This window comes from Taeniopygia guttata, chromosome 35 (assembly GCF_048771995.1).
Source record: "Taeniopygia guttata chromosome 35, bTaeGut7.mat, whole genome shotgun sequence".
Classification (NCBI taxonomy): Eukaryota; Metazoa; Chordata; class Aves; order Passeriformes; family Estrildidae; genus Taeniopygia; species Taeniopygia guttata.
Window position 1 is genome coordinate 3,180,540 of NC_133060.1, and position 27,980 is coordinate 3,208,519.

The window sequence follows — 27,980 nt, forward strand, 5'->3', positions numbered from 1 at the left end:
CCACTTTCCTCCCCGAGCCAACGTTGCCCACTCCCTCACACGTCCCCCCCGTGCCTTCCCACTGCCTTGTCCTGTCAGGGCTTCCGCAGCCCCTCATCCCTTCGTGGCCCCGTCCCCTCAGGCTCTCCCCAGCCCGGCCAACCTGCCCGGCAGCAGCGCCGCAGCCCCACAGGAGCTCCAGAGGAGCCCATCCAGAGGCACCTGGGAGCCCTCAGCAATCCAGGCAGCAACACACGGGCAGGAGGACACGGATGGCGCTTCCTGCCTGGGACAGGGCTTGTGGCCATCTCCAGGCACCGGTCTCACAGAGATCCCCACAGCTCCAGCCCCTGCCCATCTGCTCTGTGGGCAGCACAAAGGCTTTGGCAGAACCACCAAAGGCCAAGGGGCTTCTGGCCATTTTCCCTGCAACCCTGCATGCCTGGGCAGCTTGCTGAGCCCAGGATCCCTTTTGTCCCTCTTCCCCTAGGTCCTGCAGAACCTGGGCAGCAAAAGAAAGATCCTGGGAGTCTGTCTATTACAACACATCCTATATTTATATGATAAAGTAAAACAAAAAGACAGAAAGAACAATCTTAAAGAAACGAAACATTCCTGCTGGCTCGGGCGGCCCCAGCAGACAGAGCCTCTGGGATCAGCTCTCTGCAGAGCTCCAGCAGCGCAGCCAGCCAAGCCCCGACAGACGAGGCCGTCTCCTCCATGCCCTGCAGAGCCGATCATGCAGGTTGTCAAAGATGGAATATGGAGCTCTCTCTGTTTCCTGGAGGATGTACAATGTTTGAACTGCCAGGCTTGCGACGGGGACGCTGATGTCATTGGCCATGCCTTCAAGGGCTGAAAGAGAGAGGAACAGAGCCATGGTCAGTTCCCGCATCTGAGGGGACCCGAGGAGAGCCCCGTGCCAGGGCCATCCCAGCCGGCTCTGGCCATGGCCAGCAGGGAGCAGGGACCAGCTGGATCAGCCCGAAGCTGCTAGCCACGAATCCCCCAGATGCCCTGAAACCTCTGTGTGCTCTGCCCACGCCGGCCCTGGTCCGCACAGGGAGCAGAGCCCTCCGCAGCTGGGGCAGGGCTCGCAGCTCCCCGCCAGCCCCCGCTGGCAGCCCGCTGCCCTCACTCACCCTCAGAGATGAGCTGGAGCTCTTCCTTCCTCCCCCTCAGGTACCGCCCGGCCGTCCCTGGGAACACAGAGCCTGTCAGGCCCGGCGGCACAGCTCCCTGCCAGCGGCGCTGCCAGCCCTGTGCCCACACGGCCTCCTGGCCCAGCTCGTGGCTCACCCATGAACCTGACGGCCGCCTCTCGCAGGGGCTCCTGTGGGCTCTGCAGGTAGGGCAGGGCCCGGCGCAGGTGCTCGGCCACGCTGCTGCTGTCCTCTGCCAGCTGCAGAGAGCGGCAGGAGGGAAGGGTTGGCCCCGCAGCCCCGCCGGGCCGGGGCTCCATGGGCACCCGGCTCGGGCCGCAGGAGCCTGGAGCAGAGCCCGCGCGGCCTCGGGCTGCAGCAGCGGGCAGGGGCACAGCTGCCAGCCCGCACACCGAGCACCGCGCTCAGGGGGCTTCTCCAGGCTGGGGCTGTGGCTTCCCGGCCCTTCTTACCAGGCACTCGGTGAACTTCCATGGCTTCTGGTTCTTCAGCAGCTTTTCGAGATCCCTCTGCTTCAGGAACTCGGCCGCACAAAGCAGCGTTTCCTGAGAAGCCTGGAGAGCAGCAGAGACGCGGAGATGGCCCCACAGCCCAGGGCGCAGGACCTGTCCCTGTGCCAAGGCCAGCAGGAGGCTGCAGCCTGCGAGGTGCCAGGGCAGGGGCAGCCCAGCCCCTGCCAGGGGAACAGCAGCAGCTGCCGAGTCCTCACCTCTGCCACTCGCTGGTTCTCATCATGGCAGTGGAAGGAGAGTGGCAGCAGGCTCTGGCGCACGTGTGCCTTCAGGGCCTTTTTTTCCTCTTCCGGAAAACGATCCAGCATGTCTCGGAAGATAAACATGGAGCTCAACTGCACCTGGCTATCCTCCTGTATGAAAGGAAGGAAGAAAGACCTCAGCGTCAGCTGCTTCAGGCCCAGCTGGGCACAGCCTGTAAGTGCACAGGGCACAAAGTGTGCGGGTAGCACCCGCTGGCCGTGGCTGGAGGCGCAGAGCCTTACGTTGTCAAAGAGTGGCAGGAGCGCCTCAGCCAGCTGCAGGGCGAGGGTGCTGGTTATTGGGGCCTCTTTGCAGAGAAATACAGCTCTGAGGAGAACCGTGGTCATCCTGAGCATGATGCCGTCATTTTCCTGCAGGAGCTCCACGAGCCTTTCATGCAGGCTCCACATCCTTCTGGCCATCTACTTGTGGAACACAAGTGTGTGAAACACCATCCTGCTGCCACAGGGCCCAGGGGCCAAAGGCCTGTGCCAAAGCACTGGGGCAGCTGCAGCAGGAGGCAGGAGAGCTGGCAGCAGCTGCCTCAGTGCCCCAAGGCCAGCCGAGCCCCAGGGACTGCCTTCCCCAGCCCTACGCTGGCAGCACGGCTTCAGCCCCTGCGCTCTTCTCACCGAGGCACTGGTGGTGCCGAGCACCACGAGGCCTCTGAGTGCCAAGCGACGCCTCCCCCTGCACTCGCTCTGCAGGTTCTTTGACAAGAACTCCAGGACGCTGTCACGGCATTCACTCAGGTTCAGGCGCTCCAGGACCTGAAAGGCACAGGGCAGTGACGGGGGAGCGGCCGGCGGGAGCCCAGAACCGCACAGGGCCGGGCCCAGGCAGCAGCACAGGGCGCGGGCTCCGTCCCAGGCACTGCGGCCAAGAGAGGGCAGAGAGCCGGGAGGCAGCTGAGCGAGGCAGCGCTGGCCTTCAGGCTCACCTCCACAAGGAACGCCAGGGCGGCCAAAGCCCGGCATGGCGTGTCTTTGCTGAGCAGCCCGAGCAGCTGGAATGCAATCGCGGAACACACGGCTTCGGATGCGCGGCGCATTTCTCTGACAGGAGGAAATAGGAGCCAAACCCCTGAGCCAGCGGGGGCAAACCTCTCCCAGGACTGCCTCCCCGAGGTCTGGCCTTTCTCCAGCACCCTGCAAGGGGCAGCTGAGCCCTCTGGGAGGTTGCTGCTCTTGGGCACGCTCCTCTCCCAGCCTTTTGCAGCCTCCTTGGCCGTCCCTTGGTGACAAGGGCTTCTGGCCCACGGCCACGGGGACTGTGTGGGGCACCTCGGGCACAGGGCACACATGCCGGGGACAGCTGGGGAGCAGGGGGTCTCACCTGGCCAGCACGCCCACAGCACAGTGGTGGGTGTCAGCACAGAGCAGTGTGTCCCAGCCACCCTTGTCTTCCATGGCCACCACCACATCCTCATAGTGCAGTCGGCAGAGCAGGGCCTTCAGGGTCCGCACTGCAAAGCTGTGCGCAGAGCAAAGCCCAGGTCACGCTGGGGGCACTGGCCCCTGCCCAGGGATGTGGCAAGGACAGGAGGACTGGCATGGAGCACCTGCTGGGGTTGGTGGCAAGGCCGTGTTGCTGCTGACATCCCTTCCAGAAGGTATCGACCTCCTCTGGCATATCCAGAGTGCTGAAGAGCACTTGGAAGAGCAGATGCACAAAGAGGCAGGGGAAACACACGGTGACTACATGTGGCACACAGGGCAGCTGGAGGATCTTCCACATCACCACGGTTGCCTGCAAAGGACAGAGCAGCCCGAGACAGCGCTCAGTGCCGAGGTGTCCGTGTGGCAGGGCCCAGTACGGGAGGGAGAGGCCCGGAGAGACGAAGGGGGAGCACCGAAGGGGGAGCACCGGGCCTGGTGGCCCTGAAGCTGCCCCGAGGCCAGGTTTCAGCCCAGCGCCTGAGGCAGGGAGACGCCGTGGGGGAGGGAGGATGGAGAGCTGCTGGAGGGGTGGCCTTGGGGCCAGCAAAGGCAGAAACTCACAGCCAGGGCAAGGACAGCCGTGTGGTCCCCATCGGAGGTGCACGTGCTGTGCTCTGGCCAGCTCCCCAGCACCTCGAGGAGTACGAGCATGGCCGGTTCTGCAGTCCTGGGTGTGCACATGATGCTCTTCCACATGGCCAAAGCAGCTCTGTGGGGTCAGAGCTCTGTCTCAGAGGAGTCTGGGACACAGCAGCGTGGCCTGGGTGGCAGCGGGGAGCTGAGCTGCTCTGCCAGCCCTGCCTCTGCCCACTGCCCCTCACTGGCAGCACGCAGGCAGCCCAGCCCTGTGGGGACTGGCCCCTGAGGGGCAGGGGGGAAGCATGGCAGCACGCTGGGGGGCTGGCAGGGGCCAGGGCTGGCAAAGGGAGCAGCCAGAGGGCCCTGGAATTCTCTGTTGGTCAGACACCTGGGACAGGCTGTACAGGGTGAAGGGCTGCTGAGCCTTGTGGACACGTGGGCCCCGTACCTGTCACACACTGGGGCCACACGCAGGAGAGCCATCACCACGTCACAGGGCTGTGCCTCTGTCAGATCCAGAAGGGGCCTGTACAGATTGTACTCAGGAAACTCATTGGCCACCAGCCACTGGTGGATGTACCTCACCATGGCCGGCACCTGGAGAAGGCAGGGGAGACTTGGAAAGCTGCCAGAGGAAGGAATGTGCCCAGCTGCCCCAGAGAAGTGCTTCCCTTGCCACCACACTGCCATGGCCTCAAAGGCTTCCAGGGAGCAGCAGGCGTGGCTTGGGAGGCCACGCAACTGCTGGGAGGAGAAAAGCCAGGCCACAGGCTGCTCACTTGCTTTGGGCTGGAAGGACCCTCCTCCACAAGCATATCCAGCAGGGCAGCACTGGCCTTGGTTTTGAAGATGGGAGAGTACGCTCTGACCACAGTGCCCACGACGCTGCTCTCTTCCTCCCGAATCCTCTTCATGAATTTGCAAACCATCTGTAGCAGAAGGGCAAGAAGCCCGGGATGTTGCATGGAGTGCTCCGAGCACAGTGCTGGGCTGAGCAGTGCCAGCAGGCCCAGCCCAGGTGGGGATGGCTGCAGGTACCTGCGCTGTTCTGCGGAAGCGGCCACGGGTGCGTTCCTGCTCTCGTGTGCGCTGCACGGCTGCACCTGGCAAAGAGCGAGCGCAGCCCGAGCTGAGGGGCTGCGGGAGAGGCCGGAGAACACAGCCCAGCCCTGCGCTGCCCAGGCAGGGACAGCCCCGCGCCGCCCCAGGGCATGGAGCACGGCTGTGGGCTGTCTGCCCGGCCCCTATTCCATCCTGTCCATGGGCATGGCCCCAGGGGATGGGATGGGATGGGATGGGATGGGATGGGATGGGATGGGATGGGATGGGATGGGATGGGATGGGATGGGATGGGATGGGATGGGATGGGATGGCATGGGATGGGATGGGATGGCATGGCATGGCATGGCATGGCATGGCATGGCATGGCATGGCATGGCATGGCATGGCATGGCATGGCATGGCATGGCATGGCATGGCATGGCATGGCATGGCATGGCATGGCATGGCATGGGGCCAAGCTGGCTGCAGGCACCAGCCCTGTGGCCCAGCTCTGCCACTCACCCTTCTGCAGTGGCTGGAACTGCTCCACCTCTTCAGGCTGTTGTGCTGGGGCAGCTCCAGGCCCTTCTTTCTCCTCCTTCCCCCAGGCCAGCTTGGGCACGCTCGCAGGTCTGTGCTCTGCGTCACTGCCTGGATTCATGGCTACTTGCAGAAGGTGAAAAGGAAAAGGTCCGAGTCAGCAAGTGCTGCAGTCATGCCTTGAGGGCACCTGCAAGAGTGAAGTCTGGGCAAGGCTACAGGACAGCAAATCCTGCACTCTGGTCTTGGGGGCTCCAGCCACAAGGACAGGAGACTCCTGTCAAGGACAGTGCAAAGCAAATGCCACAGTCTGCCCTCGAGGGCAGCTGCAGAAGAGATGCCTTGGGAAGGCCAGAGGTCACCAAGTGCTCTGGTCTGGCCACAAGCTCACCTGCAGGAGTAATACCTCGGGACAGCTCCGGGTCAGCAAGGAACGAGTGGCTGTGCCGAGGCTCCTTACAGCACCGCTCTCTCCGTCCTGTCTCGTCGTGTGCACAGAGCACTGTGGAGTAGCCTTGTCACTGCCAACACCTATGCCACAGCATGTCACAAAGGGCCCTTGGATACCCTGTCCCGTTCCATTCCACGGTGACCATGCTGCACCGTGTCACAAAGGGCCCTTGGATACCCTGTCCCGTTCCATTCCACGGTGACCATGCTGCACCGTGTCACAAAGGGCCCTTGGATACCCTGTCCCGTTCCATTCCATGGTGACCATGCTGCACCGTGTCACTAAGGGCCCTTGCACACTCTGCCACCTGCCCTGGGGCCACCCCCAGCCCCCCAGAGTGGCCCAGGTTGGAAGGAATGCCTTGCCCCAGGTGTGTCAGACAGCCCAACAGGATCTTTAGGAACGGCTCAGACCATCAGCAAACGCTGCCCTGCTCTGCGGGCTCAGAGCAGCAGGAGCCCCCAGGGCTGCCGACGCAGCCGCGGCGGGAAGGGCACGGGGCCCTGCACAGAAGCTGGCACGGCCTCCTTGGGACACGTCCCACGTGGTGGCCATCCTAAGCACGGCCGTGTGACACAGACCAGGAACGTGTGGGCCAGGGCAGGAATGCTGCTCTGAGCCTGGGGCCCGGGGAGCGCTGACATCAGCCGCTGAGGCACAGTCCCCGCCGAAGCAGAGTTCCCCCGAGCCCTGGCAGCACCGGTGCCCGTCTGCTGCCCCAGAAACCTGTGCCCCAAAAGGGCTTCTCTGCCAGAGGGCAGCCAAAGCTGGTGTGTGTTGCAGCATTTTTCAGAGAAAGAGGACATGAGTTATGAGATTTGAGCTACTCCAGCCTAGGCCTCAGATTTGGGCCTTGTGAGGCCTTCAAGCCTCTGACGCAGTTAGAAATTCAGAGCTTGTGGCGCAAATAGAAATAGTATTAAGGTGTGACGGGGACCACTGGGCTGTCTGGGTGTGAATTAGTATACGTTTATAGTGTAAGGCTCAAGCCACTTTAAGGAAAAGGTAAACAATATTAGCCTAGCAATCAGAGTGCCTTTGTTTCTGTAAACTATGTAGAAGCTTATATAAACTACCATCTTATCTCGAATAAACGGAGAACGTTTGATTAACCACATTGGTTCAGATCTGTGTTTGTCTTGTCCAGTTTCCCATTTTCCTGAGATTCCCTGGCTTTTGGTGTGCACTGGGGGCTGTGCTCCGTCCTACAGGGGCTGTTGGTAGCAGCACCTGGAGCAGCTGGTGGCAACACTTGGTGCGTGTCAGATGTTGTTGCTCCTTCCCGGAATGATTTTTTCATGGAAGGGATTAGCAGCAGCACAGAAACACCAACAGCTACTCAACTTCACAGGACAAAGAGAATCCACCGAAACACTGTCATGTTTCCTTGTGCTTTTGCGTCTTTCTTGTACTCTAAAAGAAAAAGAATTAGCCCAAGCCCTGCTATTCAAATCTCCAGCTGCTGTGTGTCTTCCTGTGGCAGCTCACGTGCAAACACAACTGGCTGCCTGCTCAGCTCGGCACTGGACGGCCACAACCAGGGAGGGCCCTGGTGAACATCTCTTTGGTCTGGTGGGGCAGCGAGGGCACAGGAGACAAAGACTGCTCCTCCCGAGTTCATGGGGCAACAGAGAGATTCTATTTCCCACACCCCCCCTTACACAGGGCATTTGAAAGACCATGTCTGGAAGCTCTCATTGCTCTGAGCTCCACGCCCCTTCAGGTTCTGGCCCGTGAGGTACCTGCAGTTTTGGGAGATATCTGATTGGTCAAGACACCTGTCAATCATGGTAACATCTCGCCCTTCTTTTCTTTATAAAATTCTGTGTATTGTTCTCTGTCACCCATCTGCAAGGGCCCTTTGCAAACATGGTGACAGAGGACAGCGAGCATCTAATTTACACTGGAGCTGCAGCATTCCCCTCCAGGAACTGTTAGGGGAGAACTCAGGCCACAGGCATAATGCTTCTCGGTTACAAATTGAACTTATCTCTAAAAGCAGAAAGCTATTGAACCCTGAGCCCATTTAGCCCTTAGAGAAAAACACAATTTTAAAAAACAATCTTTAAGCACTTGATCCCTTGGAGAAAAACCAAACTCCCAGAAAACAGTCTGTAAACAGAAAAACTGTTTGTAAAAACAGTTGTGAAAAAACTTTGCAACTGCAATTTGCTTATGATAAATCCATGTTCTATGTGTACCTCAGTGGATATTCTTTGAATCATACCAGTTTATCTTGAAGCAATGCAAGAAGAATTACTAGAATATTAAGAAAAGACATATACACATACTAGGACTTCTTTAAGACAATGATTTACTAAAATATGAATATCGATCTAATATCGGTCTCCAACTGAGACAGACAAAAACTCTCTAAGAGTTTAAAGTTAGAAAGTGTATATTTATTGAGACAGCCGGGCAGTATCTGGGACAATTCCCTAATTCACACTGCAAAAATCACAGGTATTACAAAGCTTTTTTATTGACAGAAGTCTTGAATACACAAAATATGAATGCATATTCATATCCCTGTCACTTCCTCTGCTCCGCTTCATATGCTAATTGGCAGAAAGGCTATTAAGCATGTGTAGTTCTGCTCCCTGAAATGAGTCAGGGGTCCATTTTGGGGAGGGGTCTCCAAAATGAAGAAGTAAAATAAGTCTTCCTCGTTCTGACCTTTCTGCCTTTCCCATGCACACGTGACAAATGAATCCTTGCCGTTTCCCTGTGCTTAATGGATTCCTAAAGTATGGGAAGTCTGCAACTGTTTTTGTGTCCCTGAAATCTGTTTGTCACATTCTGTTTCTCATGATAAGCACAGCTACCCAAACATAAAGCTGAGAAGCAATGAGTTAATAGATCCTGGATATCTTATCTAAGATCCAGCTACTGTTAACCAGGAACAAAGCCTATTTATCTACTTCCACTAAGTCAGCAACATCTCATTTAACTATCATCTTAACTTCCTAAAATTCTTAATTCTTCCAAATTAATGTCTCGCCGGGAATGGGGACAGGGAATGGGAATGGGCACAGGGAATGGGGAATGGGAATGGAGACAGGGACTGGGAGTGGTGACAGAGACAGGGAATGGGGACAGGGACCAGGAATGGGGACAGGGAATAGGACTGGGAATGGGGACAGGGGCAGGGAATACTGAACAGGGATCAAGAATGGGGTCCGGATTGGTGTGGGAGCAGGATGGAAACGGGATAGGGGGGACATGGGAACAGGCAGGGGCAAGGGGAGTATGGAAGGGGAGTAAGGAATGGGGCAGCCACTGCAGGGGGACGAGGTGTTGGGATGGGGGCACATGGGGACAGTTCCAGGGCAGGGGGTCCTTGACCAGCTGCCCAGAACCTCCACCAGGGTCTCCCAGTGCAAGTGGAGCAGCTCAGCCTGAGGTGCCCAAAGCCCTGAGCAACTCCCAGGTCCCTCCCAGGAACCCTCAAGTCCCTCAAACCCAGCATCCCCCACATCCCCTGCAAGATCCCCCCCATGTCCCCATCCTTGTCTTAGCTCAACATGTCTATTGGCAGTGTCACAGTGGGGCAGCTCTCAGTGTCCCCAGCAGGTCACAGTGTCCAGTGCAGCCCGTGCCAGCGGTCACTGCGCACACGGGGCAGGCTGGGCTGGACAGGGGACGGGGCAGAAACGCTGCCCCGGGACTGGGGTCTCCCCCTGCCTCTGGGGCCCAGCCCCTGCTGGGAGCGCCTTGGGCAGGGCACGGGGCTGCTGCTGGGCCAGGGGGACAGGCCGTGCCCCCTGTCCCTGCTGCTGGGCCAGGGGGACAGGCTGTGCCCCCTGTCCCTGCTGCTGGGCCAGGGGGACAGCCCGTGCCCCCTGTCCCTGCTGCTGGGCCAGGGGGACAGGCCGTGCCCCCTGACAGCTCCCCAGGCCCCTCTGGTTCCTGTCCCTCGTCCCTGTGGCTCCTGTCTCCACCACTCCCCACCACCTTCACTCCCTCCATCCAAGCCCCACTCAACCCCTTCACAGTGAGCTCTGGAAAGAAAGAATGAAGGAAAGGAAGTGTTGTCTGTTCACCCTGGCTGGATGTCAGGTACCCACCAAAGCTGCTCTCTCACTCCCCTCCAGAGATGGACAGGAGAGAGAAAACAGAATGAAGGCTTCATGGGTTGAGCTAAGGACTGGGACAGATCACTCAGCAAATGCCATCATGGGCAAAACATTTTCAAAATTGGAGATATTAATGGAATTTATTGCTATCTGGATCAGGGCAGGATAGTGAGAAGTAAAACAAAGATTTAAAAACTCCTTCTGCCCTTCCCTCCCTCCTTCCCAGCTCTACCTCCCCCCCAGTGGGTGCAGGGAGACAGGGAATGGGGGCTCTGGTCAGTTCATCCCCTGTTGTTTCTCCTGCTGCTCGGGGAGAGGAGTCGTTCCCTGCTGTGCCAGGGGCCCCTCCTGGAGACACTTCTCCATGAACTTCTCCACGGTGAGTTCATCCCACGGACAGCAGTTCTCCACAAACTGCTGCAGCATGGCTCGCTCCTCCATGGGCTCACAGGTCCTGGCAGGGCCCTGCGCCAGCGTGGGCTCCTCTCCAGGGGTTTGCAGGTCCCTGCCAGGTCCCTGCTCCAGCACAGGTTTCTCACGGGGTCGCAGCCTCCGCTCAGGCATCCCCCTGCTCCGGCACGGGCTCCTGCAGGCGCTGCAGGTGCATCTCTGCCCTCCGTGCCCTCCATGGGCTGCAGGGCCCAGCTGCCTCACCAGGGACTGCCCAGGGAATCTCAGGGCAATCAGCTCCAGCAGCTGGAGCAGCTCCTGCCCCTCCTGCGCTGGGGCCGGGCAGGGGTGCCCGAGGCGCGGCGCAGCATCGGCCCCGCTGAGGGCATCGCGGTTCCCCCGCAGCACAGCGGCGCCCCTGTGCCCCTGGAGCTGGCGCTGCTGTGGATGGTGTCGTGCCCTGGCTTCCACAGCATCGTGCGGCTCCTGGGCTGGTTCGAGCTGCCCGACGGCTTCGCGCTGGTCACGGAGCGTCCGCAGCGCTGCCAGGACCTCTGGTACTCGCTGGCCGAGCGGGGGTTCCTGACGGAGCCCGTGGCGCGGGGGCTGTTCCGCCAGGGGCTGGAGGCCGTGCGGCGCTGCTCCAGCCGCGGCGTCCTGCACCGCGACATCAAGGCCCAGAACGTCCTCGTCAACCTGGCCACGGGCGAGGCAAAGCTCATTGACTTCGGGTGCGGCACGATCCTCCAGGACACGTTCTACACACGGATGTCAGGTGAGCCCAGTGCTGGGGCCCAGCCAGGCAGCAGAGGTTCCCCCTTTGCTGGCAGAGGGGGAAGAGGGAGGGGGAAATCTTCTTCAGCTGGCTGCTGCCAAGTTACTTTTCAGCAGGGCAGGGCTGGCTGTTGTGGAACGGGAGCTGGCTGGGAGGGAGGAAGGGAGGGAGCAGCATCAGCCTGATGAGCTGTGCCTGTGTCCCATACAGCCCACTGGAGTGGATCCTCTTTGGCTGCTACCATGGCCGGCCAGCCACTATCTGGTCCCTGGGTATCCTGCTCTATGACATGGTCTGTGGGCACCTTCCTTTCCACACAAACGAGGACATCGTCCGGGGCCAGCTCTTCTTCCCTCCCCAGGTGTCTCAAGGTGGGGATGTGCCTTCAAGGCTCGGGAGGAACAATGGGGCTGGGAGGGGGCAGCTGGCACATAAGTGCCCCGCTCCTGCAGCTAGTGAGGAGGCTGATCTCCTGGGCTTAGCTGGAGGAGGTGGCACGTGTGCCTCTGTGCTGCTCTCATCCGGAAGGGAGGATCGACGGAAAGCTTTTGGCTGCAGCTCTGAGCACTTCTAGTGTGGCCTGGGCACCGAGGAATGTGGGAGAGCGTGGACAGGAGCCTTGTCCCGCTGAGCGGCTGTGTCTGGTTTGTCACTGCAGAGTGCCAGTGCCTCATCAGGTGGTGTTTATCCATGGACCCCACAGACAGGCCATCACTGGAAGACCTTTTTGAGCATTCTTGGCTGCAGGAGCCCTGCCTGGCCCAGGAGACAGCAGAGATCCATTGCTCCGCTCAGTAGGATCCAGGAGCCCAGCAAGTACCAGCTGCACGCGTCTTGTGGCACTCCAAGAAAACCCCGGAGCGTTTCCCTGTGGCCGCAGCACGGAGGAGAGAGCGCAGATGGGGAGATGCTTCTGCTGGTCCCAGCGAGCTTTGGAGGGAGCGGCTCAGTGCTCCCTGTCCTGTTGGAGAAGCGGTGGCAGTGCGGTGAAGGTGCCATAGACTGGAACAGGGGAAACATCCCCCTGTAGCTCAATGGCATCGTGATGTCCCCGCAAGCCGAGGCACAGCTGGCATGTTCTTCTGGAGCACCACGTGCAGCTGGGAACACCATCCTGGAGCTGGCCGCTGGCGGGGCAAAGCCTTTTGGCTTTGGCTGCAGCCCCTTCCTGGAGGACACACTCTGAGCCCCGATGAAATCAAGATGAGTCCCCAGCCGGTGCAGGGGAAGGGGATGCTCGTGCTTCCAGGCGTGGCGGGGCTCGGCCTGGCCGTGCTCGTGCTTCCAGGCATGGCGGGGCTCGGCCTGGCCGTGCTCGTGCTTCCAGGCGTGGCAGGGCTCGGCCAGGCCGTGCTGGTGCTTCCAGGCATGGCGGGGCTCGGCCTGTCCGTGCTGGTGCTTCCAGGCATGGCGGGGCTCGGCCTGGCCACGCGTCGCAGGTTCCCCTCTCAGCGGCGCTGGGAAATATTAATTTTTCCCCTGGCCGCCCAGCTGGTTATGTTGGGACAGGGGACGGATGTTGTGGAAGGGGAGCCAGCTCCTGGCCTTGCTGACAGCTTCTGCCAGCCAGCCCGGCACGGGCTGGGGCGGGGGCAGCCAGCCTGACAAAAGCATTTATCCATGTGGGTGGGGGCAGCAGAGGGGGACGGGTTTGGAAGCCGTGCCCCAGCTGGTCTGCAGGCCCCTGGGGAAGGGGTGCGTTTATGGGCGGGAATGGTGGGGTTTTTCCCCACCCGTGGACAGGTTTAATTCCTGCATGGAGTGGCCAGACCCTCCTCAGGCCCATGAAACACTGACAGGCTTTGGCGCTTTTTCTTGTTTCCAGGTCTTGTTTTGAATTGACTTTCATGCAATTGTTCCTTGTTTTCCCAGGAAGATTACACCTGGTGCCCGGACCATCCATGGAGCGTGTCCAGTGCCAGCGGTACCCTAGGGGTCACGGTCTGTGGGGACATCCCCCTCAAGAAGGACGAGGACCTCGTGCGGGATCGGCTCCTCTCCTGGCAGCAGGTCTGCAGAGGTGGGTACCCAGCTCCACAGCTCGGCTGGCAGAAGGGCTTCGGGCAAAGGGCAGCAGGCACACGGGCATCCCGCCCTTGCAGCTGCTGAGGAGGCTGCTGTGCTGTGCTTAAGCGGAGGAGATGGAATGTGGCCTGCCATGCTGCCCTTCTCTAGAAACGGAGAATGGGTCAGGAGGTTTGGGCTCTGAGAACAGCCAGCAGCCTGGCCCGGGCACAGGCCATGGTGGGACAGGGGCACAGGAGCCTTCTGTGACTGACCGTGGCTCTCTGGTTTCTCTCCACAGGCTGCCAGCTCCTCATGCCATGGAAACGGCCCCGCTCGGCCTGCCAGTCTGGGAGGGCTGGAGGGTGGTGGGTGCTCATTTGCTGTCAAAAATAAATTGTGTTTTTTGTCATTGTCATCATCAGAGCATTTCTTTCATCCTTTTCTAAGCTTTTGGCCTCACTTCCTCCAGGGTAATCTTTTTGTGTCCTTCCTCAGCCACTTGATGGCATTTGGCAGGGGGGGTTAAGCAATGTGAAAAGTTCAACAACAGCTCCAGTTGCCAACTGCAGCAGCCCCTTCAGGAGCCCTGAGCTACCAGCGAGGTCCACATGTGACTTGCAAAGGGGAGTGGTTTGCAGCGATGGGATTGTTGCCCTACTGCAAAAGCTGGGAGGAGATCAGAAGTGGCAAAATGCCATTTTGGCTCAACCCCCACCCAGGTTCTTTATCTTTTCCCTCTGCTCGGTGATAGGTAGACAGGGTTGGACTCCAGCGAGGTTCAAGTTCTTGGTGCTCCCTGGCATCAAAGGGATCAAGTAAACTCTTGTATGCAGTGACTGCAATAGAGCTACTGAAGGAAATAAGGGAATGTCGTGAGATGGGGAATCCTTCTTGTCTCCTTTGTCTCCCCAGGAGCCCCTTTGGAAAGGGAAATGCCCACACGGGTTTATCTGACTCCTTCCCAGCCAGCCTTTCCCTCACTCCCGGGTCTCATTTGCTCCGCAGGATTCACCAGCTCGCTCAGCTCAGAGGAGCTCTCAGAGGAGAAAACGCTGCCTGGCGTGGGGCTGCCTGATCCCTGTCTCATCTTGATTCCATTTGCCCCCTCCCTGCCCCATCCAAGAGACCGAAGGATCCCCCACAACCCCACGGCCCTGCAGCAGATCCCGGCACCTTCCCTGCTCCGCTCCTTGGGGGCCCTGGGAGGCTCCAGAGCCCTCCCTGTGTGCGGGACAGCTGCTGCAGCACCGCTGCGCCCGCGTGCCAGCAGCGCCCCAGGAGCAGCTGCGCCAGTTCCGAGTCTGAAGCGGAATCCTCAGCGCACACAAATGACAACTGGCACTTCAGGGGCTGGCAGGAGAAGCTAAACCCATCTGCTCGCTGCCTTCCCAGCCATGGCCACGCTGATGCAATTGGAAGAGTTACTCCTGCCCAGGAAGCTCTCAGGTCGAAGAGAGGAGCAAAAGCCACGGGTTTCTGAGATTTTAGCTGCCACTGCCTCAGGTTTTCCTTCCAATTCCTAAGGGGTTTTGACTATTTTTACCATTTCAACACTTTCTGTGTAGAATGCATATTTTATGATTGGCTTTTCACAAATGTTACAATGAATATTATATGTGTAATGTTAGAAAGTTATGCTGTATTAATTCTCTTAAGTAGTGTGTTAAATAGAGTTTTAGGTTACAACAAAATGTTAAAATCAAAACTCTGCATGTAGTATTTTTTTACTAGCTCAAGCAAGAGATGAGATAATCAAGAAACTCTTCACACAGAGATGGCTGTGACTTGTGGCCCATAAAGAGTTACAACCTCCTTATCGGAAAAGACAAACATTCTTCCACCTTCTTTCAGTCTTTTTGGAACCACCAGGATTAAAGGATAGAAGTTGACAAAATCTAGAAGAGTTCTTAATTTGCAAGGAATTTATGCATCATGTATGAGATATATGAATATGCAACAGGCTATTGCTATTGCTTTTAAGGTTATTCCTTTGTTCACAAGGCATGCTTTTCATGACCTAGCGTCCGAGAGCATCTGGATGTCCGTAATTCTTTGCTTTTTATTGTCTTGTAATTGTTCCCAAAGGACAGCAGGCTTGGTAGAAGTGGGAATTTGGCTGTGACCTGTTGTAATCTGTTTTCTCCCTGGTGCCCAGAGCTGAAGAGGTCCCTGTACGCGTTGTTCTCACAGTTTGGTCATGTGGTCGACATTGTGGCTTTAAAGACCATGAAGATGAGAGGACAGGCATTTGTTATATTTAAAGAACTTGGATCATCCACCAATGCCTTGAGACAGCTACAAGGCCTTCCATTTTATGGGAAACCAATGGTAAGTTGTTTTTGTAAGATACTTGCCTTTTCTGTTTAAGAAGTTTGGGTTTTGCTGAATTTACATTTCTGCAGAGATCTGAGAAATCACTGTCAAATTTTAACTCCCTTTAAAATGGGACTGAAAACTCCGTTTTAATAGACACTAGTTCTGATTTTCTCAGATGTCCTCTGTGTAGCTCAAATGAATCTCTCTGTAGGTGTTACCTTGACAGATGTTAAAAAGATGTTAGATAAATGGAGTTCCAATTTCAATGAACTAAAGTTAGTAATTTCCATATTAAGGTTTTTTTTAGACTTCTGTACTTGTGTTCAGAAAAAACTGAGAATTGTTTACTTCATAAGTGTGCCTACATTTTATAACAATGTTTTAATATAAAAGGTTTCTGCAAAAAAAAAGGGTGTCAATACACAGTTAATGTGCATGGTGCAAAATGTTCAGTATTATTGACTGCAGAATATACTCTGTTTTAATTTTTTAAATTTTTTCTTTTGAAAAACGTATTCAGTATGCAAAAACAGACTCTGATATCATCTCTGAAATGCGTGGGACTTTTGCTGATAAGGAAAAAACAAAGGAAAAGAAGAAAGCCAAAACTCTGGAACAGTCAGCAAATGCACCAAATAAAAAAGTTATCCAGGTAAGCTGCTTCTCTGTTCAGAACAAAAAACAACCAAAAAACCCCAAATAAACAAACAACCCCTGCCCCTCCAAAAAAAACACCAAAGAAAACCACAAAAAAACACACACAAAAGCTATTCTAAATAATTTTTTAGGATTTGATGTTGTCTTTTGTTACTTTTCAATTCCCTAAATTAAGGGCTGTTAACTATCTGGAGCTCTTGAGCATTTACTAGAAGTAGAAGGAGAGGGGGCTGGTTATATAGTCCTTGCTGTTCATTCTTTTTTCTCGTTTGCTATTACCACATAAAAGTAAAGATGTAGGGCAAAGGTACAACAAACCCAAGTAGAAACTAGCCTCTTAAGAAAAGGAAAAAAAAAGGAGAGTGTGCTTATCTTTAGTACTGGCTTCAAGTGCTCAACCACCTTTTCTCTTCAGTGTTTTAATTCCATGTTGCCTAATAAGGACAGAAGAATGGTAAATGAGAACAAGACAATTAATTTACCTCAGATATTAGATGTTCCATGTTAGATTAACAGGAGTTAGGTTGGAATTTATCTCCTCTAAGGGTTGGCGTGCATAAAATAACAACATTTAGTAGGTTTTGTGCTGGAGTATAGCAAAAAACATCAAGGCACCTGACCAGATCCTGCCAGTTTATATACTGGACATGATATTCTTTACTATGGAATATCCCTTTGGCCAGTTCTGGTCAGCTCTCCTGGCTCCCTCCTGGCTTCTGGTGCACCTACTCACTAGCAGAGTGTGGGGAACAGGAAAGTCCTTGATACAAACAAGCACTACTTATCAACAACCAAAACATCAGTTTGTTATCAGTGTTGCTCTCATACTAAATTCAAAAACACTGTACTAAGAAGAAAATTAATTCTGTCCCAGGTGAAACCAGGATACCTGTCTAGGCCTTCATTTTCAAAACTATTTCCTCCTTATCTATTAACTGAAATTTTGTAACGTGGAGAAATACTTGACTCAGCCATTAGATTGATCAGGTAGTACTGATGCTATTTCTTTTGATTGCCTGGTTTTGAAGCTATGCAAAATTCACACAATTTGTTCCCTTTGGGAAGTACCTCATAGGCACCAAATGTTCCTTGGATTGCAGCTCACTAAAACCTTTAACATATGTCTTGAATTATAGAGAAACATGGTGATATGTCCCTAATTTATTTCTAATGGAATACCTTTGTAAAACTATTTTGTACTTATTTGCTAGGGAGCAACACAGAATTCAGCCAGTGCCCCAGGGACTACACCACAGAATCAGGTAATGTTTTTTATTACTAAAAGCACTAATGTTTTTAATTATTCTCTATGAATAATAATTTGTTACACATGGAAACTTGAGGATATATTTTACAGCTTTGTTTTTGTCCTATGAAACATTGTCTAACAGCTACATGACAGTAAACAAACAAAACAAATCCCTTTTCTACTGTATCTGGTTGACAGGAAATGAGAATCTGCAGTTTCTCATTACTATACAGAAAACAGCACTATTACCAAATCATACTGGATTCTTAAATTTGGACTGTGCTTAGTATCAGTTGAAGGATTCTTGATTTTTTTTGCATTGCTAATAAGTTCCCTTTAACTTACTTTATTCTAGCAGCAGATAAAGAAAAGGAAGACAACAGAGGATGCCAAAATAGCTGCCTAAAAGCTTTATCTCAGGAATCTGGGGGTTCTCTGCTCACTTTTTCTTTTTTCTCACAAGTGTCTTATTTTCCAAAGTATTATGTGGAGATGTAGGAACAACTCCCTACGCTTCATTCATCTTGTCTGCTCAGTGACTTTCTAAAAGATTCATGTTAGAAGTGAAAGTGGTAAAGAGCCAGGATTTGCAGGAGAGCAAGTACCATGGAAGAATATCTTTGCCTGCCCTGCCCCACATCTTTCTGGAGTACTGCCATTGCATACATAATCAACAGGGGAAAAGGTCTTGCTTCCTGGGTTTTCAGGCACAATATATGTATGTCAGTTTGCATCAAAGCACAACACCGAGTATTTGGGTATTTCTTTGAACTTCAGAATTTTATTTTCTAATGGCGCTACTTGGAATATTTCCATCAGTAAAAGAAGATTGTTCTGCTGAGACTTTTTATTTGGCACTGCTTTGACAATGTTTAAAGTTGGGGTGTCCAGTTAATTTTTATATTTATAATGTACTTGTTGACTTGAAGATTCCAGTATCAGCAAATAACTACTCAGCCTTGTCTGTGGTGGGTGGCAACAAATTCGTATTAGCAGGCAAATCTGTTACAAGACTAAAGCTCTAAATCTAAAGTGGTTTCTAATTAAGACATTTTAATTGAGCTCTGTAATAAAACCATGTGGATTTTGTAGGTTTTGATTGATACTCAGTATTTTGGTTGTACTGCAGGTAAACAGGGCTTGGCTTCCCACTGTGAGTCCTTCATGCATTCCACCACTGCCTTACAGGTGTCTTGAATAGCACTGCAGCCACTGCTGTGGCACCTGGGTGCAGAGAGTACTGCAGTGTCAGCTCTTGACTGGTTGAGTGTAAGTGTGACATCTAAGACAGTATGGTATTGTGATTTTTGTGGAAGAACCTCTCCAAATTAATGTATCCATGTAAAAGAATGAAGGGGCTCTGTCTGCATCTTGATAAAAGTGTGGTGAAACCCAGATAAAATGTTACAAGCAAAACTAAAGAAATGCGAGTCTTGGTTCAAATACTCATGCAGACAGATGCAAAGGAACTGGATGCAAATATGTATAGTCTTTTGAGCTTTGATTTCTGTTGTTGCAGGTGCCTGATAACCCACCAAACTATATCCTTTTCCTTAATGATTTGCCTGAGGAAACAAATGAGATGATGCTGTCCATGTTATTTAATCAGTAAGTTTTGAATAGAAATGATTTCTCCTTTTAATTCTTCTGTAACCTGTACGTGTTTTCTCAGTTGGCAAGCTCACTTTTTAGAAATAAGGGTTTGTTCTAAAGCTATTTCAATTGTTCGTCTTACTGGCGAGGTTACAGATGTCAGTTCTGATGACTTGGTTCAGAAAGCAAATCTGATTTTTTTCATAGCTGGCTTTGATTGTGAAATTTATCTGCTATCAATTTGCACTGGATTTAAGCTGGTGACTGTAATACTAAAGTCCATAGGACAGCAGGGAGCAGTTCTAAGACTAGTTTGATTGCTTCTGTGTGTGTACAGCTCTGATTAAACTGCTTCCACATAATATTCCTTAACTGAAGCATAGTTCTAAGGATAGAACATGTAAAACCCTTCAATTTAAATCTTTCATTAGCAATAACAATTGTGCTAGTAGATGCTTCTGATAAGGAGCTACTGAAGAGAGATGTATATTGAGCTAAGAAGTATTTTTTGACTCTCACCTTATTTTAAAGGTTTCCTGGATTCAAAGAAGTACGCTTAGTGCCGGGGCGCCATGACATCGCATTCGTGGAGTTTGAAAATGAGAACCAAGCAGGGGCTGCTCGAGACGCTCTCCAGGGATTCAAGATCCCTCCATCTCATGCCATGAAAATCACCTATGCAAAGAAATAACTATATGCTCCTGTAAAGGAGTTCTGTGGATAGGTGTTTTTTTTTTTTTAAACATTGCTACTCTGGTCAGTCAGCATGCTTGCTATTCTCTGCAGAAAAAAAAGACTCAAATAGAATTGCCACAATGACCAGGGGACATGTAAAATTTCCACACATCACCCAGATAACGATTTTTTCTGTTGAAATACTATTTTTTATAAAATAAAATATAATTATGCTTGTTTTGAGCCATGTTTTTTCCTCAAGTCTGTCTCATTATTGATTAACCTTGCAGGGCTTTATTCAGTTTAAGAACTTTTAAAGTGATCCTTATTTCTCAGAAGTGAGTGCTAAAAATAGCTTTCTTTCCAGAGCAAAAGTATGATCAGGGATGCTGAATGCCAGCATATTCAGAATAAATAGAGCATTCACCCTCATTCTCAAGGAAAGTCCTGAGAGGAAACATAAAAGTTTCAGGTTTTTAGTCAGGCTTTTCCAAAATACATGTCCTAATGCTTCTGGGTTTCTCAGGTTTGATTGACTTTATTTTTTCTTACTTGTTAAAAACTTAATAGGTTTTGTGTGACGTGAAATACCGTATTGTATCTGATTACTCCCTAATGATTTGTTACATTGCATCTGTCTGCTATTGTCCCTGCAGGTCCTTTTTGTAGACAGGAACAGGGAAATCTCTGCCACTGAAGGTTTTTGGTCCATGGAAGATTGTGCTTGTCAGTGAGTATTTGTGAAAATTAAGGACTGGAGGACTAAGAAGGATGTAATTTCATTTGCTTCTTACCAGGGTCTGACTTAATTTTCATTCTCAGACTTTGCTTGAAGTATGATTAAGACTATGGACAGCTCTAGGAGGGCTTAGAGTGTTTAAAGAATACAGTTGCTGATTAAAATGTTAATACAGAATGGCTTTGGCAGGGGATTCAGCTTTATGAGTTGGGTCTGAGGTTTTCCCCCTGCCTCCAGCTCCTCTGGTGAGATGCAGTGTTGCCACAGCCCATACCTCTTAGCCTGGTGTGTTTGTCCAGTTTTCTGCCTCTTCCATAAAAGACGGGGATTGCTGGACCTGGTACACACTCAGCAAGTGCTGCAGCAAAGAAAAGTGACAAAAAGTGTTTATTTGATGACTTTATTTTTGTGTCTCGGATCAATGTGTCCTCTCACAACTGGAATTTTTATGGAGAAGCTTACCAGCAAGAAGCTGTGTCCTGATGATGACTGTGTCTGTAAGTAAATTTGCTTTAACTTGGAGGACAAAATAGTTTTAAAAATAATGCTGGGGGTGAAGGCAAAACTACTTTGCTTGTTTAGCTCTGTCATATATTTTTCTTGTCAACTGGCTATGTAGAATGTCACACACAGTTTTACCAAAAAATGGGATTCTTAAAGGGACATTTTTCACTTAAGTGAAGAGTGTAGGGAGGGATTCTAACTTTCAGTGCTGAAATTGCTTCTAAAGCTGTTATTTTGGTTACTGGAAAATAGAAAAATGCACAGAACAAATTCTTGAAGATTTTAACTGTTTCAAGATAACCTACTTTTATATGTAAGAATAGTTTTACTACAAGGTCACATGTATTTATATTTCTGTTAAAGTATGTATGTATTTGAATGCATCTACCTCATATTTTGTTGCTTTTTTTTTTTCCCCAGACACCAATTCCCTTGCCAGAGCAGAAGAGGATTATAATGCTTCAGACTGCAGTTTCATTAATATTAAGAAGGGCCAGTGAATTTCTGTTCATTCAAAACTAATGAATGAAGAAGACTCTGGGGAATTCTGGGCTGCAAGTGTAAGAGTTGATTCTTGTGAATATGAACAAACTAGAAGTAGATTAACACACATTGCTGTCAAGAAATGGTTGCAAATGCTGAGCTGTTGTGGGGCTTAAAGCAGCAACTTAGTTTTAAAAGTGAGTGTTTAAACTGGTTGAGAAGACTTGAAGGGCTTTAATATTTTTCTTTTTTTAATCAATAGCTATATGGTAATTATGAACTGAACCTTTACAGAATGGCGCAACAGTTTATTTCTGTGGCTGTTTATGAAAACAGTGGAGGATAAATCTTTTATCACAGGGGCCTTTAAAGTCTTAAATTTAAGGGAAGCAAATATAAAAACTGGCTGTGTTTACAAAAAAAAATCCAGATCAACTATAAGCAGTATTCATTTACTCAAAAAAATGTATGCCTAGATCAGAACTTCTGTCAATGGTTTGTTTCATGTGCCAGCTGATTAGAGCCTAGGAGATGTAAACCACATTAAGAACACTACTGGTAACTCCTTTTGGCTAAGTGATAAACCAGCTCAAAGCAGATGAGGATTGTTTTAAGGTATCTCATTATACACCTCCTTGCTTGAAAGTTTATGGAGAACAGTATGAAAACTATATGGGGGCAGTTGGTTATTTCCCTAGCAGTTCAGTGTCAGAACAACATGTCTATCAAGAGGCAAGTCAGCCTGTCCCTACAAGGGTGAGGAATTTACAAAGGCCCAGCTGGCTACATAATTATATATGGATATTCTCAGTTCATTCAGAGAGAAAGGAGAGGTTTCTGCCAGACTAGGGCCTGGGAAAGAGTTTCAAAGGAATGTAAATAATTTTCTGTCTCTCTTGTTGTTCACATTGTTTATAGATATGTTCTGCCACCGTGTGCCATTCAGCACGCACCAGTGGTGTGAGATGTTTTTACTTTAAGGCCAATGAAATTGGTCTGCAGGATGTTCTCTATAAAAAGAGCGATGTATTTGAAATACAGTTGTTGAGTTCAGTTCTTTCAGTCTTCTGACTTGGAGTTTCTCTGTTCCTGTCCTGCCTCAACAGCGACAATTATACTTGGTTATGTAATACTAATATGCTGTAAAATTAAATCATTATTTTGGCAGTTGATTGTAGCATATCACAGGTGCTTAGGAATCCAATCTTTGGGCCTTTATAGAGGCAAATAACCTCAATAAAATTCCTAGCATAACCTCTGATATAGCAGACATTGTAAATGTTGCAATGACCTTTAAGGTCATGCAAGTTTTGCCCAAAGCTTTGTTTTTTAGATATTAGAGCCTGGATACTGTGCTGTAAAATTTGGTGTACTAGTGCACCTTTGTTGCTATAGGACACGAGAAAGCACAACGCGAGCCACTTGCCACTTTGCAAGGTAAAAGAGAAAGTTTATTTTCTGACTCCAACTTTCATACTTTTCCAAAGGTGACAGTGGATTGGAGAGTGAACGGGCCACCTCTCCAAAGACATTGGACAAAGCACTAGTACATCAAGTTTCTCCACTCCCAGGAAGGAATTCAAAACAATATGTTATTTATAGAAACTGTGTGGGAAAGTTTTCCAATAGAATGTAACTCAGAAGGCTTTAGAAAAACTTAAGAATCAGGGCAACACACCTTCCTTTAGTTGTATCTGTAGATAGACACTGTCATACAGAACTTGTGATTACTGTAAGACCATGCTTGCTTTCTCATTACAAAGCTAATAGTGTGTCAAAAAAAATGAGTCACAAGGGTTTTGGAAACACATGATTCTGTGAATAAGTAGGCTGCATTTCTGAAAGAATGGTTTTCCCTGCACAATAGTGCATTTCACTCCAAAAAATAATATTTTTCCTGAATATCTGAAATACTTCACAGATGAGTGGAAGAGGAAGGTCCTTTCTCAGAGGCCAGCATGGTTTGGCTTACAACTAACAACTTTCTGTGCTTGAAACCAAATGGAATGTTAGATTTAAAGTACTTGCCTTCATCCATCCTCAATATTTTTAGTTATATGCTGTTTTGCAGCATATGACAAAATACAGTTAGCTTTTCCATCTTGAGATTATATCTGGAGTCTTCCATCCTAGGTCCAGATAATTAGATGGGTTTCATTAACCCAGAGGAAATAAGTGAAAGGAAGACTTCTGTGTCATGTTAATCCTTTTGTGGCCTTTCCCAGCCACAGATAGCGCTTGGCAGGGGGGTTAAAGCAATGTGAAAGATGCAGCACCAGTTCCAGTTGCAGGCCCATGGACATGAATGAACGCCAGCCCTTTCCCATGGGAAACAACACTCACCCCCCAGTTTCCTGATGTCAGTTTGTAAGAGGCATTTGGCACTGCCAGGGCAGATGGAGTTGTAGGTGGTGGCAGGTTGGGTCTGGGAGACATCCTGCACCATTTGGAATTTGAGGAGTGCACTTGGCTCCTTGACTCCTCATTGTGTCACCACACGCAGGAGCCCAGAGCTCCTGCAGAAACCATCACAGCGCTCAGTGGGAGCAGACTTGTGTCCAGTCCTCACATAGAGCTGTGGTGTCCAGCATCCGCCTCATTGGAACGAGGAACTGTTCCAGCCTTTTAGAAGGACCAAAAGAGGCTTGGCCTTCAGATGAGCTCCTTCCCAGCTCTTGATTTGCTGCCCTGGGTAAGCTGCTGCTTGTGGCAACACTTGTTTTACAGCTGACAGCCCTCTCTGCTGGCCAGCAGCCATTGCAGGAGCTTCTGCTCGTGACATTGAATCTTTCAGATAATCCTAAGGAAAGCTCAGGGCAAAACCTGTCAAAAGAACATTGCCAGGGTGATGCTTTTAACATTAAATCTTTCCTCTGTGCTCCATGCCATGCACAGTAAATATTTGAGGAAGCAAATTTGCTGCTCTAGAAATTCTTCAAAACAGTAATTAAACCACAACAGAACACAATTTTTGGATGTGACAGGATTCTCATTTTAATTCATTGTGCAGAAAACTTCAGGAGCACTGCTTGTGAGCTGGGTGTCTAACCTAAGTGACCTTGCCACCAAGAATTTAGAAAAGTGGGGAGAAATGGAATCACTACCACAAGGATCTGCATTGTGATTCTCCCACAGGCCTGAGGACATGACCCACTTCCACTGGGCTGTGGCTTTTTACCCTACATCCAAACTTCATGTTTCAGATTGTGGTGGTGAATCCCCCCGGCCTTGTCAGGCCACACAGTGATTTGAGAAAGGCTTGTCAGGCCTCGGCCTTGCTGAACAGCCCCTGGACCCAGCTCCTCTGGAGCTTTTCAGAAACATTGAGTGCTCCAGGAACTTGTGCTGTCTAACGAGATCCTGGGGTGTTCTGTGAACAGCCTTGGAAACCACTTTTCTGGCCTCAGTGGCACGACATCCTTCTTCTCCCACTTTCAAAGGCAGGCTGCTGACCCAAAGCGCAGCCATGGTGAAGCATTTTATTTTATAATCAGCGCTCCAAAAGGAGGCCCTTGGAGCTCTCCTGGAGCACAGCGGCTGCCAGCAGCAGCCTCCCTCTGCGTGGGGCTCTCAGAGCCAGCGAGCTCGCAGGTTTGCTGCTCTGGCAGGATCACCCATCAACAATGGATCCTGGGCCAACAGCCCCACTCCTGGAGGCTCCAGCTGACCTGGAGTTAAGCTTGAGTGCTGTTAAGCTTTTAGGTGGTATTCCTTTGGATCCTTGCTCTTTCTGTCCCCTTCTCAAATGCACACAAACACACACACACACACACACACACACACACACACACACACACACACACGTATAGTTCTCAGTACATTTCTTGTTTGATTGACTGTATTTTATTTGTTACTTTTTTCCCTTGTTGTGCATTAATCGACTAGTAAGTAATAGTGTGAGTGCTGCCATTGAATTTTGTTGAGCTGTTGCTCAATATTCAATCTGGCTTTTACTGAACCTTGCCAAAGAATTTTTAAGCAATCTCAGACACTTGTTTGTAACAAGCCTTGGGAGCATGAGGTGCAGGGTTGACACTGGAAAGCAGGAGAGTCATTCCAAAGTGACGAGTGTAACTGTTCATTTTATTACTCTTCTATTTATTTCACTCTAATAAGACAAGCCAAGCTTTTATTGGAGGTAGAATGTGTGTGGGATGTACTACAGTATTGTCCTATAACTGTGGTCTGAATGGCACCCAGGCTGGAGTGTAAAAAGATTTGAGGAATCCTTGTCACTTGTTATTGGACTCACAGTCCAATCATCCTTCTGCAAACAGGTTGCAAACAACACAGTTGGACTGCTGTCCTGGGTAAATATACATACAGATGATTTTTCCAAAGCAGTGCATCTTTTCTCATGTCCTCTTCATACCTATGAAATTGTGATTAAAAACACCCGTGAGCCAGATCTGTGTGAGGTTGCAAAGGAGTAAAGCTTTGGGATTTGGGCACACTCCTCTTGATTTCTTTGCTCAGGCCTTTTGTGAGCACAGAATACATCTGTTGCTATCACGCTAGCGTGGTAGTGTGGAGGAAGGGATTTAGAAAGGCCTTGGGGAGCTGGAAGCTGAGGAAAAGATACATTTAGGTATGAGGAAAAGATACATTTATGTATGCCCCATTGTTTCGGGAAAGTTTTGCTTCAGCACCTTTCTGTAAACCCCCTTCTCCCCACCCCTGAGCAGTTCCCATTGGACCTGACCCCTGGGGTGATTCTGATGAGCCCATGCTGAACACTGTCTCTATTGTTTAGACCTTATCTCTTAATTTTGCTGTATAAAACTGTATCTGGGCAGTAGCCCAGGGTCTTTTGTCCCTGCAACCGTTCAGGCAATACAATCTTTCTGGACTGCACACAACTGACCTCTCTTCGTCTCTTTATCTCGACTCCTTGCGGCGACCGAGGCGCACAGCCGCTCGGACCGTGCTAACCCAGCCGCTGCCTGGTGAGCCCAGTGCAGCGGGACCGCGGCAAACCCCGGTCCCCTGAGGGGACAGCTAGCCGGAGGGGTCCCGGGGGGCCGGGGAGGGACAGGGGACAGCCCCAAGTGACCCCCGAAAGCCGCAAGTGGCGCACCAACGTGGGGCATTGCACCGGTTTGAGCGAACACGCCACGGCCGCCGCGGGCAGTTCACCGGTTGGGAGCTTTTCCGGACACTGCGATCGGTGTCGCCGCGAGCGACAGAGCGGCGAGCGGTGCGAAAAAACCGCCACGCAGGCTGTCAGCTCCGCGGGGAGAAGCTCTCGGACCGCGCTGGTGGTGTGGGCACTCGCCCTTCCACACAAGCCCGGCAGGACTGCCACCGCGGGGACAGGCACCGATTTCTGTCCGGCGCTGTGCCCGTGGATGCGGACGGGACCTTCTGAACACCCGGAAGACTGTTTGCGGAGTCGGGAACCGTTGCTGCAGTGTGTTTTCTGAAGAACGGCGGTGGGTAAGTCTCGGTACTGGCGGCGAGGGTCCGGTCAGGAGACTGGAGTCAGGCTCCTGTGTGCCCAAGGGGGGACACGCCAGCGCGCAGGCGTGTCGGGAGCTCCGCCGGGTCTTTAGAACTTTGGGGTTTTTGCTGTAGCAGCTGGGTGAGATTTTGCTGTGCTGCCAGCGATGGGTGTTACGCTGACTATGCAGCAGAAAGAGATTTATAAACAAGTTCAAGAACCCCTGCAGAGAGCAGGTGCAAAACTTCCTGAGAGTCTGGTGAAAGAGTTTGTTAAATGGGTAACAGTAATTTTTTCGGAGGTAACAGAGTAAGAAGTCAAAGAAAGACAGTTTTGGAAGCGTGTGGGTGCAGTGTTGAGTGAAAGGACAAAGGCAGGAGATCCCTCAGTGAAAGAAGGTTTTATGAGAATCTTTTTGTTCGTTTATGACTTTGTGAAAGAGAGTGCAGACACTCGGGACGTCCGGGGAAGAGATAAAGGTCACATCGCGTCCCCTGTAACCCCCCGCGTCCCCGGCTTTGAAAAAACTAACCGCGCAGATGTAGATTCAGTTCCTGACCCTTCTCCATCTCCTGATTCCGCTCCCGCAGCTCAAAATCCTTGCTTTGCAGCCCCCAACCCCCTCGTGCAGCCACCACAAGATGGGGGCGGCCACGCGACATTCCCTTCTCCATCCCAGAATTCCTTACTCCCCGTGCCAGCCCAGAACACACCCCCAGCCCTCGTGTCCCTCCCTTTGCCCATCCCCAATCCCAATCCCTCCTCCCTTGCGGCGATTCAGCCCACGGTCCAGCCCCCAGCTCCTCCCCTCGCAGCTCCGTCACCACCCCCTGCCCCTGCCCCTGCCCCGCTCCACACAGCCCCTCCAGCTGCGGCCACTCCCACACAAGCTGTCCCCCATCTCGCTCCCGGTTCCCTCAGCAACGGCAGCGCGGGAGCTGCCAGCTCCAGGACTGTCGGCTCCGGGAAACAGAAACTGGTCAGAAACACCGATCCTCCGTTCATGGCCCCAGTTGTTTATAATGCGAGAGGACAAAACCCCAGATGGGAGCCCCTTTCATACGACAGTATCAGGGAACTCTGCAAAACAAAACGTGAATTTGGAGAAAATAGTGAATTTTTTAAGAGC

The 27,980-nt window shown here is 51.3% G+C and overlaps 2 protein-coding genes across 2 annotated transcripts; both read left to right on the top strand.

Annotated features, from left to right (window-relative positions):
• The first annotated feature begins 1,960 nt into the window (after positions 1-1,960).
• LOC140681365 (serine/threonine-protein kinase pim-1-like) lies at positions 1,961-11,986 on the top strand. Its single transcript, XM_072921023.1, has 4 exons — positions 1,961-2,009; positions 10,760-11,183; positions 11,378-11,559; positions 11,847-11,986. Exons 1-4 carry the CDS (start codon positions 1,961-1,963, stop codon positions 11,984-11,986), a joined length of 795 nt encoding a protein of 264 aa, XP_072777124.1.
• A 4,042-nt stretch (positions 11,987-16,028) lies between these two features.
• On the top strand, positions 16,029-19,928 carry LOC140681420 (U2 small nuclear ribonucleoprotein B''-like). The gene is made up of 4 exons (XM_072921232.1): positions 16,029-16,163; positions 17,380-17,430; positions 18,937-19,025; positions 19,542-19,928. Exons 1-4 carry the CDS (start codon positions 16,065-16,067, stop codon positions 19,699-19,701), a joined length of 399 nt encoding a protein of 132 aa, XP_072777333.1. The 5' UTR covers positions 16,029-16,064; the 3' UTR covers positions 19,702-19,928.
• The last annotated feature ends 8,052 nt before the right edge of the window (positions 19,929-27,980 follow it).